This window comes from Lactuca serriola, chromosome 1 (assembly GCF_051521515.1).
Source record: "Lactuca serriola cultivar US96UC23 chromosome 1, Lser_US96UC23_V15, whole genome shotgun sequence".
Lineage (NCBI taxonomy): Eukaryota > Viridiplantae > Streptophyta > Magnoliopsida > Asterales > Asteraceae > Lactuca > Lactuca serriola.
Window position 1 is genome coordinate 33278355 of NC_136408.1, and position 18688 is coordinate 33297042.

At 34.4% G+C, this 18688-nt stretch overlaps 2 protein-coding genes across 24 annotated transcripts; both read left to right on the forward strand.

The window, feature by feature from the left end:
* Positions 1–554: 554 nt before the first annotated feature.
* LOC145081693 (anthranilate phosphoribosyltransferase, chloroplastic-like) lies at positions 555–4627 on the forward strand. Its single transcript, XM_079023261.1, has 10 exons — positions 555–891; positions 974–1117; positions 1653–1814; positions 2186–2269; positions 2398–2586; positions 2675–2765; positions 2915–2974; positions 3602–3720; positions 3985–4128; positions 4366–4627. Exons 1-10 carry the CDS (start codon positions 700–702, stop codon positions 4384–4386), a joined length of 1206 nt encoding a protein of 401 aa, XP_078879387.1. The 5' UTR covers positions 555–699; the 3' UTR covers positions 4387–4627.
* A 6990-nt stretch (positions 4628–11617) lies between these two features.
* LOC145081709 (uncharacterized) lies at positions 11618–17850 on the forward strand. 23 transcript variants are annotated; one of them, XM_079023281.1, is made up of 20 exons: positions 11618–12053; positions 12153–12240; positions 12434–12609; positions 12715–12819; positions 12966–13731; positions 14429–14684; positions 14762–14885; positions 14974–15061; positions 15248–15333; positions 15658–15750; positions 15851–15952; positions 16134–16206; positions 16310–16361; positions 16475–16560; positions 16639–16727; positions 17042–17133; positions 17236–17293; positions 17408–17437; positions 17541–17607; positions 17696–17850. In XM_079023281.1, exons 5-9 carry the CDS (start codon positions 13703–13705, stop codon positions 15285–15287), a joined length of 537 nt encoding a protein of 178 aa, XP_078879407.1. In that variant the 5' UTR covers positions 11618–12053; positions 12153–12240; positions 12434–12609; positions 12715–12819; positions 12966–13702; the 3' UTR covers positions 15288–15333; positions 15658–15750; positions 15851–15952; positions 16134–16206; positions 16310–16361; positions 16475–16560; positions 16639–16727; positions 17042–17133; positions 17236–17293; positions 17408–17437; positions 17541–17607; positions 17696–17850. The 23 variants fall into 23 exon arrangements, with proteins under 23 accessions (XP_078879407.1, XP_078879395.1, XP_078879403.1 ...); XM_079023269.1 differs by adding an exon at positions 16938–16950 and having other exon boundaries at positions 17408–17850; XM_079023277.1 differs by having other exon boundaries at positions 17408–17607.
* The last annotated feature ends 838 nt before the right edge of the window (positions 17851–18688 follow it).

Consider the following 18688-nt stretch of genomic DNA (forward strand, 5'->3'; position numbering starts at 1 on the left):
GAATTTATACGGTCTAGGTTTTTTTGGGTACTTATTATATGTTGTTTTTTTTTCCTTTACCATGTCCAGAAAAAACTTGAATCTCTACAATCTAAGTTTTTTGACAATCTAGTGGGGATGTCAAGAAAATAATGTGGTTGTCGTGGAACTATGTGCTAGCAGTTAAGGAGAAAGGTGACTTAGAGATTTTGGAAGTGTTGATGTGCTAAATTGTTCATAAATTCAAAAGTGGAGATGATGTTTTTGTTCATGAACCTTGGTCGTTTTGGGTTAGGTTCATATATGAGATTTGTGGATAGAAATTCTATTATAAGTGTTGGAGTGTAGTCGTTAATTGTTAGCTCCATTAACGTCTTTATGACAAAGGCATTATTTATCTACTTTGTCAAGAAAGATAAAAGATAATAAAAGTACTAAATATAAAAATTAACTAAAGTGGAACCCATGACTAAATATAAAAATTAGCCAACTAAGAAATCCATATCTATTAAAAACTGCACATTGTATTTCACCAAATAAACCAGACTATACGAGCAGACCATTTAATGTATTTCTGCTTTTGTTAAAAAAAAAGTAATGGCAAGAAGCGAAACTCTTCATCGACACAACCCCCTTTTAGAGCCTGAATTTGATTCTGTCTCTCGTACTTCTTTCAATCGCATTTAATAGAATTCAGCAATCTCTGTGTCTCTAACATCAATGGCGGCTCTTCGATTTCACCATCCACTTCTAACTTCTTCTTCAAATTCATCCACTTTTCTGAAATCTCAGCTTCAGAGAAACCGTTTAGTCAATATACACGCTAATGGAAGTTTTAACAATTTGGTTTCTGCTGCTCACCCCAATGGAGACGCACCCGGTTCGATTTCCAAAACAACATCTTTCTCCCAGGTTCTTAACTTGTATTTTGTTCGTGGGTTAATGTTTTATTTGATTATGTGTTGTGTAATTGTTTAATTTTTTCTGGGTGTAGTTGATTGAGTCGTTGATTGATAGAAAGAACTTGACGGAGGCAGAGGCGGAGGAGTCTCTTGATTTTCTGCTGCAAGATGCCAATGAATCGTTGATAAGTGCTTTTCTTGTTCTTTTGAGAGCCAAGGGTGAAACTTATGAAGAAGTAAGTTCAATATCTTGTTCCCCATTTCAATGTAATTGTTTGACTTTTGTGGTCAAATCTACCTTTCGATATCATCTAAAGTTGGTGATGTTATGACGTTAGCAATGAAAAGGGTCATATATTTATGTTCTTTTTGAAGATTAAAGCTTTGTTTTTGCTAAAGCTGTTTTGTAATTTAACCTAGTACTCTTCCTAGCTCTTGATTTTCATCTTCTTTGAAAAAGGTCTTGTCTGACCATAAAAGGTCAACACATTTCCAATTTTGAACTAAGAGAGTTTACCCAACTGATTGAGAATTTATTGTTCATGGAAGAATGTAGATGATATTTGTTGTCCATTTGTATATTTGGACTACAGTTCTAATTTCTAAATCAATGTGTATCCTACATCGAACTTGTTTTTGGGGTGGTCTGAGATGTTTGAAATGACCGATTTTGACCATGGTATGGTATGAACTGACATATCAGATGAACTTTGAAATGACCAATTCTGATAAACTTTGATTGATTCCCCTCTTGTCATCATGATTACACAGGTAGTGGGATTAGCAAGAGCCATGTTCAAACACTGTAAAAAGGTAGAAGGATTAGATGATGCTGTTGACATAGTTGGAACTGGTGGTGATGGTGCAAACACTGTAAATATCTCAACCGGATCATCCATATTAGCAGCTGCCTGTGGAGCAAGAGTTGCAAAGGTGGCATCCTCTTTCAACTTGTAGGCCCCACGTGTTACATACACATAGCATGACATAACAGGTTGTACTGTGTTCAACATGCATTGGACTGAGACACAGACCGATGTCAATAGGACAAAAAGTTTCAATTTTTGTCCTACCCAAAAAGGTGGGACAAGGACTCTCTCTTAATCTGTCTCCTGTGCAAAAGACGAAAATGCCCTTCTCATCCTCATCATTGAAAACAGCCCTAGAAAGATTGTAACAACCTAAAATATGGGACTAGGACCCGCTCTCGATCTGTCGTATGTGCAAAAGACGTTAATGCCATTGGCTTGTTTTCAAAGGTTATTTAACATTGAGGTTATAACGGTCCATTTTATTTCTTGTAGCAAGGGAATAGGTCAAGCTCATCTGCATGTGGAAGTGCTGATGTATTAGAAGAATTGGGTGTTGCCATTGAATTAGGACCTGAGGTCTGTTGAATTACAAGTTTATAGCTCTTCATCTTTCCTTCATGCTTATGGCTTAGAAAACTGAATCAGTTGTAAAGTGATTGAATTTGTTGAAAGTGTTTTCTCTAATTTGCTATTGATTGTGTTAGGGTGTCAAAAGGTGTGTGAACAAAGCAGGAATTGGTTTCATGATGTCTCCAATATACCATCCAGCTATGCAAATTGTTAGACCTGTGAGAAAACAACTCAAAGTGAAAACCGTATTCAACATCCTTGGTCCTATGTTAAATCCAGCACGTGTCCCTTTTGCAGTTGTTGGTGTTTACAAGGAAGATTTAGTTGAGTGCCTTCATGATTATGAAATCATTTTCTTTTTATTACATGGAGAATTCTAGCCTTTGTTTATTATGGTTTTATGTTGTATAGGTTCATAAAATGGCAAAAGCACTTCAACGATTTGGCATGAAAAGAGCACTTGTTGTCCACTCTGAAGGCTTGGATGAAATGAGTCCTCTTGGTAAGATCAGTTATATGTTTTTTTTTTGAGATATTAGCATTATATATCATTATACCTCACACTTTTATAAACAACCAACATACTTTTATAATGGATTGAAATGTTTGAGCTCTTGATGTATTGATCTTTTAATCTTTCTCCAATTGTAGGGCCGGGGCTAGCCCTTGATGTTACCCAAAATTCAATTGAGAAGTTCTCATTTGATCCATGTAAGTCTCTTACCAATTTTTCAAGAACAAATGTCAATATGATTTTATGAATTCTATATCTCCAAGGGTTTGATTATCTGATTATTGCAATTTCAAGTTGTAGACAATCAATTCGTGTTTGGGTGAAATGATGTTACTTCTGATTATGCAGAGCCAGATAATTAACTTTTTGTTTTAGTGAAGTAGGTCACACATAACAAAAGACTATATTACCCTTCCTGTGAACCCTTAATTAAAAACCTAAAAGAAACTAATATACTGATATTTGTATGAAGAAAAATAATATTTGGAATCATAGTTGATTATAAGTGTTTTTCGTATGTTAAATTTAAATAGTCAACAATATATAAGAATGCCACTTTAGTCATTTCTTCTACACTCAAACACTGATTATATGATTATTACAATTTCACTTTCAAAATACTAATCCTATAACTGGAAAGTATAACTTATGCAATAAATGTATATCATATATGGCACATGTCTTGTCACATCAACTTAATGCCAATTGGATGGAGTTGGAATCAAGAACTAATTTTACTATATTTATATTTTTTATGAGCAATATTTAGGATGCATGCTTTTAAGTTTTAAGTTTTAACTAATTTGAGATTTCTTTTTTAACAGTGGATTTTGGGATGCCACGTTGCACAGTAGATGACTTGCGTGGTGGTGATTCTAAATACAATGCAGAAAGCCTAAGGCGTGTATTATCAGGAGAAAAAGGATCTATTGCTGATTCATTTGTAAGCCTTTTGAATTGCTAAAGTTCGAACTTTACACATGTTTGTGTTCATGTGATAATATCTCAGAATTTTACCATGTTTATGTTGATACGTGGATACTGAGATTTGGTGATTCGAAAAGATTACATAAATTGGTATGTTTGCTACATTAAATGGTTACGAAAGGTTTGGTAAAATGGTGAAAGTATATTGCTTTTTTTTTTTGTGACTTTAAAAATCTGAAAAGATGGTAACATTTGACTTTTTGACTATCTTTATGTTTAGGCACTCAATGCTGCAGCAGCCCTTTTGGTGAGTGGGTGTGTAGAGAGCCTAGGAGAAGGAGTGGTTTTGGCTCGTGAGACTTTAGAATCTGGAAGAGCAATCAAAACTCTTGATTCGTGGATTGAAATCTCTAATAACTCCATTGTAAGACATTGTACTTTGAAAAATATACCAAACTAGAGTGTTGTATCTTCAATTTTATTTTGTTGTTAAGACATTGTACTTTGAATTCTATCCAATTATACTACTTGGATGATGTTGCTATGATTGGGTGGATTTTTCAAAGTGCAATGTTGTAATGGGGAAAAATGTAAGTACTTTGTTGTTTCTTGCATTTAACCTTTTTTTTGCATTGTTTTTGGTTTGGTAATGCATTTGCAGAATATTGAAGTGATGGCATGAAATCAGTTGAAAGGTGAGAAGCTGTTGTAGATTCAATGGCATAATTAGTTTTTTTGAAGGTTTGCTTTTCTTTCAATTTTGGAGTTTGTAATGTGGTTTATGCCATTTTTGTGGTGAACCCATCATTCTAAAAGAGCATAGAGGGTTTTGTTACTCGTTTTCGGAGAAGATATGTATTGATATGATACGATACAATGAATTAGTGGTTCATTTTGAAATAATGAGATGGCATTTTCTTTTATTTGTTATAAAAAAAATAGGAATTGAATCATTTTGAAATAATGAAATGTGTTTGGTTTGATAAATTATCTAAAACTTTTCCGGAAAATGAGATTTTTCTGTTTTTCAAAATTACAAGGAACTTGAAAATGAGATTATTTTAAAATCTTGAACATCTTTATAATTTAGTTTAGACAAAATTGCAAAAATGGTCCCTGTGGTATGCATTTTTTTGGGGTTTTAGTCCAAACCCCGACTTTTTTGGATTGGTGATCCTTTTGAGCTAGTTTCGTTGCGGATTTGGTCCCCGAATAAACTGAAATGACTTAAATACCCTTGGGGTATTTATTTTCTATTTTTAAAATCAGTTTTTAAATGTTTAATAATTATTTATTCATTTTAATAATTAGAAATTGAGAGGACCCACCTCCTCTCTCTCTCTCTCTCTCTCTCTCTCTCTCTCTCTCTCCTTCTTCTTCTTGCCTACTTCTGATACCAAAAGGGAGCAAAGCAAGATTGTAGGTTGCAGAATCACTTGGGCGCATAGTTCTTGGGTTGATATTGGTGGAGGTTGAAGGTGATTATGAACACAAATGGGAGAACACAAAATGTACCCGGAAAAAAATCCATCAAAATCCACATCCCCATCTTCATACCTCAGGCACCATAATACTTTTCTGCGTTCATCTTCTTCAACATACACATAAATACAGACTTGCTGATCCAACATACATACACACACAAAATGCAGCCATGGCGTGTTCGATCCCCTTTCTCAGGTTTCAATTCCAAACTTGCAGATATGAGCCTCTTATGATATCGTGTTCTTGATTCACCTTCGATTTTAGCTTTGATTATCGTGACCAAATCGAGTTATGGGATGATTCAGCTTCGATTTTATTCAATGCCATCGTTTATTTCTTTGATTCAATTAACCCTAAACCTATAAATGGTATAAAAACACACATACGAAATCAAATTTTTTGAAATCGATTGTTCTTGAAGACCCATAATCATTTTTCAGATTCAGACGTTGATTTTTAGTTCCAGAACCAAAACCAAAATTTTGATTGTTCTTGAAGAGCAAACCCAGAAAATCGGCTGTTCATTTTCATATAGCTTTCCACATTACCTGTTAATTGATTTCCATAAAAGAAAAATTGATCCTACCCAAGAATGTGAACCTATTTGAATCGATTTCCAAAAAGAAAAACAAATCCAAATTGAGGCGTAAAGATGCAGAGAAAAGACGATGTATAACAATGGATTTTGGGGTAGAAACTATGCTCCTCTTGAGAGAGAGAGAGAGAGAGAGCCCATTTTTATTTTTTTTAATTATTAAAATAAATAAATTAATATTAGATTTAAAAAAGAAATGAAAGAAAAATGGAAAATAAATACCCCAAGGGTATTACAGTCATTTCACTATTCAGAGGGACCAAAAGCTCAACTAAACTAGCTCAAAAGGACTACTAATCCAAAAAAGTCGGGGTTTGGACTAAAACCCCAACAAATATGCGTACTACCGGGACCAAATTTGCAGTTTTGTCTTTAGTTTATAGATAAATTCAATTTATCTATATAAGTTCAATTTATTTGTAAATTCAATTTCTTTAACCCCCGGCGACAAACTTTATAACAGTAAATATAATATTATGATTTATATAAAATAAATTACAAAATTGTTCAAGAATAAAATTCACAATCAATTACAAAGAGTAAATTACACGAATGGTCGCTATGGTTTGGGGTAATTTTCGTGTTTGGTCTCTAACCTTTTTTTCTAACTCGGACAGTCCTCATGGTATGTTTTTATTATGTCAATGGTCCCTTCCAGACATAAAATGACTATATTGCCCTTAATTATTATTGTTATTTTGTTATTTTTTTCAATTATTATTAAATAAACTAAACGTATTAAATATTATTATTAAAGGGACCCACCCCACCTTAATACTCTTCCATTTCCCGACACCACCTCCGGTCACAATCTCCGGCTCCGATCATCGTCTCTCCGCTATAGATCCATGGAAATCACCATAAACATAACACAAACTACCTACCTGACCTTCAACAACAAATAAGAAAATACATCTACAACAAAAGCTTTAACTCTAATCCAAAAAGCAAAATAAAACCTGAAAATCAAATCTAAAAACCAAAATGGAACATACGATCCAAATCCAAAGCCAACATCGAAGTTGCAATTCAAACAAAAATCAAAAACCAAAACTTGTGCAAAAAACTCTGATATACTCACAAAATCAAAAATCCCAAATATAGTCCCAAATGAAAATCGATTAATAAAAGCAAACCTAAATTCAAAAGCAAACCTAAATTCAGGTGAATCGACACCAAAGACCAGGTTTGAACATTGAGACTCGATTACGTATCCTACACACTCACGAATTCCTAAATCGCACCCCTCTCTCTCTCTCTCTCCCTCTCTCTCTCTCTCTCTCTTCGTAGCACTAGACTCCTTTATTCATGGAAATCATAAGCGAAATCTCTCAAGAACCAAGCCAAATGGAATCAAATAAACATGTAAATCTCACTCCTAAACAAATAATAGAAAGATGAGGGGCGATGCAGGTGGTAACATAAGAACATGCGATGATGGTGCAAAAACATGAAGAGCTGGCATAAGAACAGGGCACAAGAACAGGAAACGATGGCGAAGAAGATGATCAGACCAAAGGCAGCGACAGAGAGCTTTTTGACGAAAGAAGCAAGTTAAACATTTGTTCCGGCAAGAAAGGGGATGGGTGATGCAGCCTCCAGTGAAGACAAACGATGGAGGTGGAAGAAAGGGGTGTGTGGAGGTTGTATAGAGCAAAACGTGGGTAGGTTAGGAAAGAAATAGTGGGTCCATATTATATTCTTTTTTTTATTTATTATTTTAGTTTGTTTAATAAATTAAAATATACAAAATAAAAAATAATTATTAAGGGCAAAATAATCATTTTATATCTGATAGGACCATAGACGCAACTAAAACATACCATAAGGACTATCCGAGTTAGAAAAAAAGGTTAGGGACTAAACATGCAAATTACCACGAACCATAGGGACTATCCATGTAATTTACTCAATTACAAACATTAAAATCAAATGGAAAATGTGGAATAGTTAAAGTTAAAGGAAGAATAATACCACATATACTTATAGTGAATACACTAGACTTGTTGAGCAATGGTAGGTCAATCCACTTAGTCAAGGATACTCTTTGTGTCCACCGACTTCTTTTTGGTGACGTTGTTAAGGTGGAGTCTAGATGAGTTACATGTTTAGTTAGCATTCGTGGACTTAAAATATGAAAGAATAACAATGGGTACCTCCATTTTTTTTAAACCAATAGCTTCGTCTTCTTCAACCACCCCAAGTATATGTGGTCTCTATGAATAAGCTTTGCAAGGTGCTAGGGTTAGGTACAACCATAAATATAAATGTGGTATGAGAACTTCTTGGACTCCAAAGAGCTAATGGCACAAAGTCATAGGTTATCCTGGTTTCATGGTAAAGCTGCTAGATTTTCTTATTTTCCATTACTAGCTTAAGTCATATGATATGAAAGTGGGAAATCTTCATAAACGTTGTAATTTTTCTATTTATGTATGATGAAAAGGAGGGCTATAACTCTTTTCTTGGACTGACCTAGCATTGCCCAACAAGCGGTGTAAAGACAAGATGTTAACAATGTTGGATTAGGTGTCTAAGTCTATAATTATTTTTGGTATGTACTTGATTTGATTATGAACATGGTTTTTTTGGGTTGCCTTCACTCATGCAGCTTGATATGATGACAAGTGGAGAGAGAGAGAGAGAGAGTAGGATTTATTATGTGAATAATAAATTGATACTTAAAATGATTTTATTAATATATTATATGATTAATATATTATTTGGAAATCATATTTTTTATTAGTAATTAATCATAAATTATTCTAGTAGTAATTATAGGATTAAAGAAACTGATTAATAATGGAAGGACTTCATAAATTAATCTAGTATTAATTATGGGATTAAAGAAACTGATTAATAATGGAGGGACTGATTATGGAAATCAGTAGTAATTATAGTTTGGGCTAATGGACCTTATTGATATGGGGTGGATGAAAATCTATGCAAAGCCCATAGAGTTTTCGTCCAAGGCCTTGTCATATGGGGGTTCATGGATTGCTTAAGGCCTAAGTAAGTGAATTAGGGTTTCCACCTGAAAACCCTAATAGCCTCGACTATATAAACCCTCCTAACATAAGGATTTTCGGCCCCTATGAGTTTTAGAGAATCCTAGCCGATTTTTATTCCCTCTCGAAGTCATCTTGTTGCATTGGGTGTTTGTGACTCCATTAGAGGTGCAACACTTGGGGCACCAAGCTTTCAAAGGTCAAGGAGTTCCTGTTGTTGCTATATAACAAAGGAGGTAATGTTCCAAACCCTATTTTACATATGAATTTCGAAATTGGTATGCTAGTACTTAGGGTTTATGCTTTGGATGATTATTTGCATGTATAACTTGAGAAAAATCTAGATCCAAAGCATTAGGGTTGCATGTACACCCTAAGAATGTTGTATTGCTCAAAACCCATCAAAGAATACATAATCTTGTGAATGGTGTTGGCTTGACCTACCAGCTATGTGCATTATGTGGATTTCTTGGATTGACCCACCATTTCCAAGATTATACATTTAGAAGATCTTGTTTTTATACCCTTTTTTGGGAAATTTTGTTAATCAAAAGGAAAAAAAAACTTACAGTTCTTTTCATCCTATATAATAGAAAATTACAACATTTATGAAGTCCCACTTTTATATCCTAAAACATAAGCTACAAATGGAAAATAAGAAAATTCAGTAGTTTTACCATGAAATTAGAGTAGCCTATACACTTGGAGTGATTAAAGAAGACGAAACCAATGATTTCAAAAAAAAAAAAAAACTAATACAGTTTACGAGTTACTACTCTTTCATATTTAAGTCCCCAAATGCCAACTAAGCATACAAATTATCCACCTGGACTTCACCTTAACAACTAAGCATACAAATTAACCATATAATCTTCCAAAATCGAATACAATTGCATCTCTTATGGGCTATAATTTTAAAATAATTTAGGGCTTAGTTGTAAATGAGATCAGAGTGTATGGACTTTACTTCTGAATTCCTAGCCATATAAGGAAGACGACCGGGTGTCCATCAAGTAACCGAACAATTACCAAAATTTGAATATAGTCGCAAGTTTTTTGGGTTTTATTGTTCAACAAAGAAAAATAAAGATTTAATCTTAATTAAAGAATGACACCCATATAAAATGTTGATGAATATAATTTGAGTATAATGTCAAGAATATAGACAATTGACATCAAACATTTATGCAATGCAGAAACAATACATATACATTTTTACATTGATGAAATGTATTAATTGTGTTGGATAGTTTTAATATACTTTTAGGTTGTTATATGTTTGTAAGTATTACCAAATTTTAATATTTAGTTTTTTATTGGTTAGGTGTTCAATAACCGTGCAAATTTAATGAAATAAATGCAAAATGACTACTAGAAAAATAACATTTTACGACGCGCAATTAATAACACACACTGATAGAGGACGCTCATTTGTGCGTGCCCTATAAATTAATGTCAGTTTTCCAAAATTCGAAGGATAGAGGACACGCATTTTTGCGGGAAAATGACTATTGAGGGTAATTAACTTTTGCGTTTGTACTCATTTGGTCCATTTTCTTTTTTTTTGTATTCAATATACCATCGAACTTGTTGTCGGTGTTTACCATAGCCCTTTTGACCGACTTTTGACCTGTGATAGCCGGTCAAAGGGCTATGGTAAACACCAACAACAAGTTCGATGGTATATTGAATACAAAAAAAAAGAAAAGGGACCAAATGAGAACAAACGCAACAGTTGGTTACCCTTCTGATTCATTTTCCCTATACTCATTTACAACAAATCCCACATCATCTCCTACTGATATTAATAACTTTTATGAGATTCATTCTTGCTTCTCTTCAAAACATAACCTACGAAAGGACATTATTCATACATGTACAACTTTGTAATGCACTTGAATATTTATTAGGGGAATCTTGACTAAGCAGGCGCATTTCATGACTACATTTACATTTCAATCAAATGATTTATCGTATCATGGATTCTAGACAAGTCTACAAACGAGTGGAATCATAAGTGCTATGATTTTTGAGTTTACTTAGCTTTAAGATCGAACTCATGGGATAAGATACAACATCAATATGTACAATACACCATAATATTATACATATTGATATTGTATCTTATCCCATGAGTTCGATCTTAAAGCTAAATAAACTCAAAAATCATAGCAATTGTGATTCCACTCGTTTGTAGACTTGTTTAGAATCCATGATATGATAAATCATTTGATTGGATATGTAAATGTAGTTATGAAATGCGCTCGCTTAGTCAAGATTCCCCTAATAAATATTCAAGTGCATTACAAAGTTATACATGTATGAATAATGTCCTTTCGTAGGTTATGTTTTGAAGAGAAGCAAGAATAAATCTCATAAAGTCATTAATATCAGTAGGAGATGATATGAGATTTGTTGTAAATGAGTAAAGGGAAAATAAATCAGGAGGGTAACCAACTGTTGCGTTTGTTCTCATTTGGTCCCTTTCCTTTTTTTTGTACTCAATATACCATCGAACTTGTTGTCTGTGTTCACCATAACCCTTTGACCGGCTATCACAGGTCAAAAGCCGGTCAAAAGGGCTATGGTAAACACCAACAACAAGTTCGATGGTATATTGAATACAGAAAAAAGAAAAAGGGACCAAATGAGTACAAACGCAAAAGTTAATTACCCTCAAGAGTCATTTTCCCCATTTTTGCGCGCCTAAATTTAGTGTAAAAAAAAACAAGGCACCTATCATAAAAAGCGTGTCGTGTAGATGTGTTGTTTTATATTTTTAGAAAGGCGCGTTCTCCGTTGTTTTAATAATCTATGGTGGGAAATGAAATCCCAAAAAATTAAACAGTCGCCTGATTCATCTCCTTCTAAAATCCTCTAACAAAAAACCCAAATAATCCTTCTTCGCCTGATTCATCTCCTTCTTCTCCTTCTAAAACCCTCAAACAAAAAACTGTAATAATCCTTTTGAAGCAACCCTCTTCCTCTACCTCTGCATTCTCTCTGTTTTTTTTTTTTCTCTCTCTCTCTCTAGACAACCCTAATCACCCTTCTGGTTTTTTGAACCAGGTTCATCCGCTCTTGCCTCCGCTCTTATCGGAACACCACAGTCCCTCACCGGATCAAAGCAATCTAGTTTTCTGTTTCCACTTGCTCCCAACTCTCACCACCATTAAAATTCCCCGATTCCCAAACCCTAATTTTTATCGACCAAAAACGTTAGCAAAGAAGAATGATAGATGAAATGCCAAAAAGGGAAAGGTCTTATTTTGTTTGCCCAACTCACTCTCGCACTTATTTACTTCGTTGTCCTTTCAGGATGATTTGTCGAATGATGATTTGTTTTTCTCTTTGATACAGTTCTCTTGGTCAAAGTCATTGGTTCGAAAGTGGTTGAGTATTTGGAGCAAATCCGAGGAATTTCAGACCGATAAAGGTGTTTATGGAGGTGGGTATCTGACGAATCTTCATTTCTGGCTCTCAAGTTACAAGATCATGCTATATTGTGGGTTTAATACACATACAATCAAACGTCATCAATTTTGTTTTCTTCTGCCCACCAACTGTTTGTCTTTTGGTCTCATCGAGATTTCATCTCTGTCAAACTGATAATTTGAGCATCGTCCTGTGTAAAACTATAGGTGGTGATGGCGAATGGAGGAATACTTTTTCTTAAATGGAGCCACTAGCTATCAAGATGACTAAAACAGATAACCATCAAATTAATTTAATCTCAAACTATATTTCTGTGATTGATTTAATTCCACAAGAGTACTGAGAGTCCCAGGCGGAGTAGAGTTTATCTTGATTACTACAGGTTTGTCTGGCCCTTCTACTACTTAAAGAAAAGTTAGTTTAACATTTATTTTGCATCTTGAATGATAAAGTAATGATTATTTATGTTAGATCAATTTTTGTCCAGTATTTTTGCAGCTACGTGGAATGCCGATGGAAAATACCCTTCTAGTGATATGAATCTTGATGACTGGTTACATGTTGCTCCACCTGCAGATATTTATGTTCTTGGGTATGTATCCTTTTATTTGTTTATGTACTAACGGTCTGTTGTGTACCTAACTGGGCTTCTTGTGTATCAGGCTCTTTATGTCATGCCAGCTAAGATAACCATCAGATTTACATTTGAATTGACATTTTAATAATATTTGGTTTCAGATTTCAAGAAGTAGTTCCCTTAAATGCGGCTAATATTCTGTGTACGTAAGACAAAGGCCCTGCAAAAAAATGGGTAACCCTAATCCTTAGGACACTGAACAATCGAGTGGCTACATATGGTGGAAGTGGTTGCTATACTCCTTCTCTTATCCCTGATCCGGTTGCTGAATACAATGCTGATTTTGAAGGCTCATCAAGACGAAAAAAACATCTTCTTTATTTCACCGAAATTCATTTCAAGCTCCTCGAAGCAGGAGAACCGAAAACCACTCATCCATGCCACAAGCCCGACTTGATAGGCGATCCAGTGTTTGTGATCAGGCAATCTTTGGTCATAGAGCCTTGATGCAAAATCATAATTGTTCCAAAAAAATGATTATACTAATTTTATGCTGAAAATTTTGGAATACCTGGAGGAGAATGTACCTGAAATTGACAAATAAACTCACAGGCTCGCTATTGTTAATTTGGATTGGAATCAAGTTCAGGCGAGTGAGATTCTTTATTCTTTTGCTTTCACTTTGTGCTAAATCAATAATTGTTTAATGTTTATGGAAAAGCACTAGGGTGTCACAGAGACAAGATGATGATGTACACCAATTACAGTTAGAAAATCATCATTCCTGCCTTGAAAACCAACCACTTTCCCAGGAGACGATGCTGATGTACAATAAACATACCCTTCTCCACTTTCTTGTTCATAAGGCCCATACATCTTCTTGTTTGTGTGAATAGTAATGGAGGTTATCCCTTCCAATCCATTGAGGTTTGTTAAATCTCGTAATCATCAGTTATTTTCATATATATATATATATATATAATAACCTCATCAGGTAATACTCTCATATGGACTGTTGCTTCCGTGAAAATAGGATGGTTTCAGTTGAAAGCTGTGGCCGATCTAGTTGGTAGCTAGGGGTAGCCTGTGCTACCCCCAAGTTTGTCCGAGAAATAGAAAAATATTTGATATTTCCCATCAATATACTTAGCTTCGATATATGTTGAATTACGAAAAAAAACCCTAGTCTGTAGCTTTTGCACTTCATTTTAAGGTGGAGTAGATTTCCATGTTCTTGTGCCATCTACAAATGTTTTGTTTTCTGGTTCAAAACCTCCTTTACATCAATTTACTTAGCTTCAATAGCCAATAGCGTCACTCTGTACAATATATCGTAATCAATTCAATTTGGGGATATGAATCCAAGCATCAATATTGTTCTGGTGCATCTCAATTATCGTATTTGGAACTCAAGTTTGAAGTCTGTTTGGAATTTAAAGCCGGGATTCCAAAATTGGAGAGACATTTTGACATTCCCGTTAGTCGATTTTGAATGCTATGAACAAGGGAATATATGATTAATAATCTGTAATACTTTAATGGCTGTTGTAGACTACTTACAAATTACAAATTCCATACCAAAAATGATTGATTGAACATTGAATTCCTCTATAATTCTTATCAGTTCTGCTGGGGAATCATCACTTGATGTTGCCACTAACGCTGGTAGTACAGATTGGTTAGGTCATGGTCAAGGGCAGGGGTCAAAATTAGGTTCCCTATCTCGAATTGGTTCACAGCTCATGTGGATTTCATTGAGTGCAAGTGCCTGTGGTTCAGTTCTTGGCTCATCTCAGCCTTCATGTAGACCATGGGAAAGGGGTGATCTTTTAAGGCGATTGTCTACATTTCAGCCTGCAAATTGGTTTGGAAAGCCTAAGGTTCGTGTAAAATTCCCTTTCTCTCCTTTATTAACATGTTCTACAATCATTTCACTGATCAAATGACTCTCATACAGGCTGCTAGTTCTCTTGCCTGTGCAAGAAGAGGTTGGGTGAATGTGGATATTGATAAGATTGAATGTGAGTCTTGTGGTGCCACCTTGAAATACATTGCACCAGATTCATGGACTCCTATAGAAGGTGAAATTTGCTATAATTTGGCTTACATGTATTGTATTTTTGTTTGTAGCACTTGAGTATTGTTTTTGTTAATGTTATGAGTTATCAGATCTTGGAGAAGAATCTGCCAATCAGCTTGATGAAGGGCATAAAGTAATTTGCCCTTGGAGAGGAAATAGTTGTGCTGAAAGCTTAGTGTAATTCCCTCCTACACCTCCATCAGCCCTCATAGGAGGCTACAAAGATTGTTGTGATGGATTATTCCAATTTCTTTACCTCCCAATTCTTGCTTCTTCCACACTTGATCAAATGAAGGTCTCTAGAGGCCCTGAAATTGACCGATTTTTTGTTCAATCATACACTTTACCTCATTTGAATTGCAGAAGAGTAATGGGTGCTAGTACTACATTACAGAGATGCTAATCCTTAGACGTTGCAGAGGAAGATGATTAGAAGAAGAATCAGACCAGTATGTGTTCCTAACCCACCCTATCCTCAAACTTATGATTATTAGATTCGCCTACTCTTTTTTTACTTAGATTCCAAATGGGTTTCTGTAATGTTGTTTCTTTTTTTTCATACCAGATCATATTGTAATGTACATGGTTTCTTTGATCACAGTTTACATTAACTGTTAGGTGTTAAGGGTTATTCCTTATATGTGTAGCTAGTTGATCTCATTGACTGATGGACCCCAAAATATTGACTTACGAAAAATGCATAAACTTGTTTTGTTTCATTTACCATGGACCCCCAAAAAGTTAATTTATGGTATCTTGTTTTGAGGATGAAGCCATTAAAGACGGTGCTTCAGCTATCTCCTTGAGCCTTAACAAAGCTATAGATGTTCATTGTATGATCGATGTCATGGATCATATGCTTTCATGTGAGTTACCTTTTAATATTCCAACTCCTGTAGCTTTGTTCATGTGATCTAAACCTAATTCATATAATGAGGGTATTTTGGTCTTATAACTATTTGGTAGGCAACTTGGCACAAGGGTCATTCACTGGCACAAAACTGAGACCTGATGGAACATCGTATTTCTCTAGAAGTTGCCAACAAAACTGAGCAAGTTTTCATTCAGGTACATGAATCATTTAAAAAAAAGTTGCATTGTTTATAAGTGTAGTGAAGATGGTTCATCAGAGGTGCAGATTGGACAAACTCAAGTTATTGGTTTTTTCACAGCTCAACTAGTTCAACCTTATAGAGACAGACTAAATAAGGATCATTTTCAATTTACATTGAGTTTTCACCAATGGCAGATCCTTCATTTGAGACAGGTCATCCCACAAACTTTGCTATTGAGCTTGGAAGAATCATAGATCGTGGTTTAAGGTATCAATATCACTCTTTCTAAATTCCCAACTTTTTTTATGAAAACATCAATCTTGCAGAGAAAGCAAGACTGTAGATACAAAATCACTGTGTGTAATTGCAGGGAAGTTGGTTTGGTCAATCCGGATTGACCTTCACATTATAGACAATGGAGGGTAAGCTGGAATTTGGAAAAAGAAAATGGAAATGCAATTTCATGTACACTTTTACAGTTAAATGCAATAATTGAAGTTTGTTTTTATTTTCTTACATGGCTATCTCTTTTTAGCTGTATCCCTACAACATTATCAAGTGGAGTTGCTCTAACTCGGGTCCTTTTCAGGTCTCAAATCAACCACTTGGAAAGCACTAAAGGTTTGACTTTTTTTTTTTATTATTCCGAATAGCTTTTATTAATCCTTGTAATTATACTTTTATCTTTTTTCCTATCAGATTTGCATCCTCAGTTCAGTCCTTGATAAGTGCCTAAGGCTGCATGGTTTTGAGTCAGCAGCACCTTGCGATACCTCTTGCAAACTCAGGTATGTAGCTTTATACCATGCTCTTGTTTTCTAGTATTAGAAGATCATATGTCTTGATTTCATGCATAACAATAGAGAGATATTGCAACATCTTTAATAGAGCTATGTAGCATTATAATCCTTCAAATGTGATGGAAACATATGAGGTGCAGTGGATAAGCAAAGAAAACTCTTAATCCATTATTTCACTAATTGTTATTTTGGTTGCAGGTATGATGATGAGGTGGGTATTGGCAACAACTCCCTTGTCTCCTATACTTTGTCAGATCACACCCTTTAATTGTACATAATTCACTATTGCCTTAAAATTGCAGAAGTTGGTTGAAGGATACTTGCTTAGAGCTGCTCAAAGAAACTCGGGTTTTTTTAGGGACATCTAAAGATTAGTGGTCAACCACGTATCAAGGTATTCTTTTATTTATTAAGATGTTATCTAAAGTTCTTAATACTTCACACAAGTTCTTAATATTTGCTAATTTTCTGCTTTCATATCTTTATGGCATGGAAGTGCAAAATGGATCCCAAATTGGTATGGCATTTTGGATCCCCTTTAAAGGTCTCTCAAGGTAACATAACATATCTATTTATTGTTGGAGTCTATATATTAAATCCATGCAATCAAAATATTGACACCTTTCTATGTAGTGTGTATTTAAATAGTGATTTTAATGATCTTGTAGGACCTAGATGCATTCACTGCAGCTATTGTTGTGAGTATTGCCTTCTCTTTCTTTCCTGCTTCGTTAGTTGTTTCTATTATGAAGGCAGGCCACTATCCGGTTGTATTTTTCACATAATTGACACGGCGACTAGGCTTAGAGCAATGGTTGCAAGAGATGAGTTCAGAAGAAGAAGAAACAAGGCTGCAACTATAGTTCAGGTACTATGAATGAAATATGTTTGTAAATTATTTAAGAAAATGATTAGAAACAAGGGTGAATTTGTACAAATTAGTTAGCTACTTGCAGGTTGATCTTGAATAAGCAAAGGGACAATGGATTGTATTTTTTGTATCTAATTCGTTTGTAAATTTTTGTTACAACTTCTATTGATTTGTTTTATCTTTCCATGGAACGATTATTTGTATGACATTAAATTTATGCAATGGATTTTATTTTTTGTATATGCTATTTTATTTTATATTATGAAGCATTAAATACAAATTTAATTTGAAAATAAGTAAATCTATAAATAATATTTTTTTTAAACATTTAAAATTATGATACGCAAAAATGTGTCATCATCATTTATGACATGGCCTTTCTTGACAGGGGCTTTCTTGATACGTATTGTGTGTCATTAACACGCGTGTCGTAAGGTTACGGCATGCGAATGCGTGTCGTCTTACTTTACGACAGAGCCTTCCTTGATACGCATTGCGTGTCGTAAATGCGCGTCGTAAATGAACGTCGTAAATGCGCGTCGTCTCTTTTTATGACAGGGTCTTTCTTGACCCGCATATGCGCGTCGTCTGAGCCTTTTACGACGTGCAATGAGCGTCGTAAAAGGCTGTTTTTCTAATACATTGTTTTGGATATGTTGTTATTAAAAGAATAAAGACATACATAAAAAACTATGAGTCAAAAATTATTTTAATGTATGATGAGAGTGGTGTGTTTAGATGTGCGTGAACATCTATTATGGTTTTATGTTGGATTAAAAACCATGTATAATACTCGATTAGATGCATATATTCCATAAAGTGCACCACATAAAAAATTTAATAGTTAAATTGTCATATATATATATATATATATATATATATATATATATATATATATATATATATATATATATGGGCATAGGGAATATATGGATGTTAGGTATCTAAGGAACCTAAAAAAGCTACGTCGTTTTGTGGTAGAATAAGAGCACACTTCTTTTTTCTTGCATTTTCATTCATTTACTTTCTGATTTCAATTTCCCTTCTTCGCATTCCAATCAAATTTTCTTTGTGGATT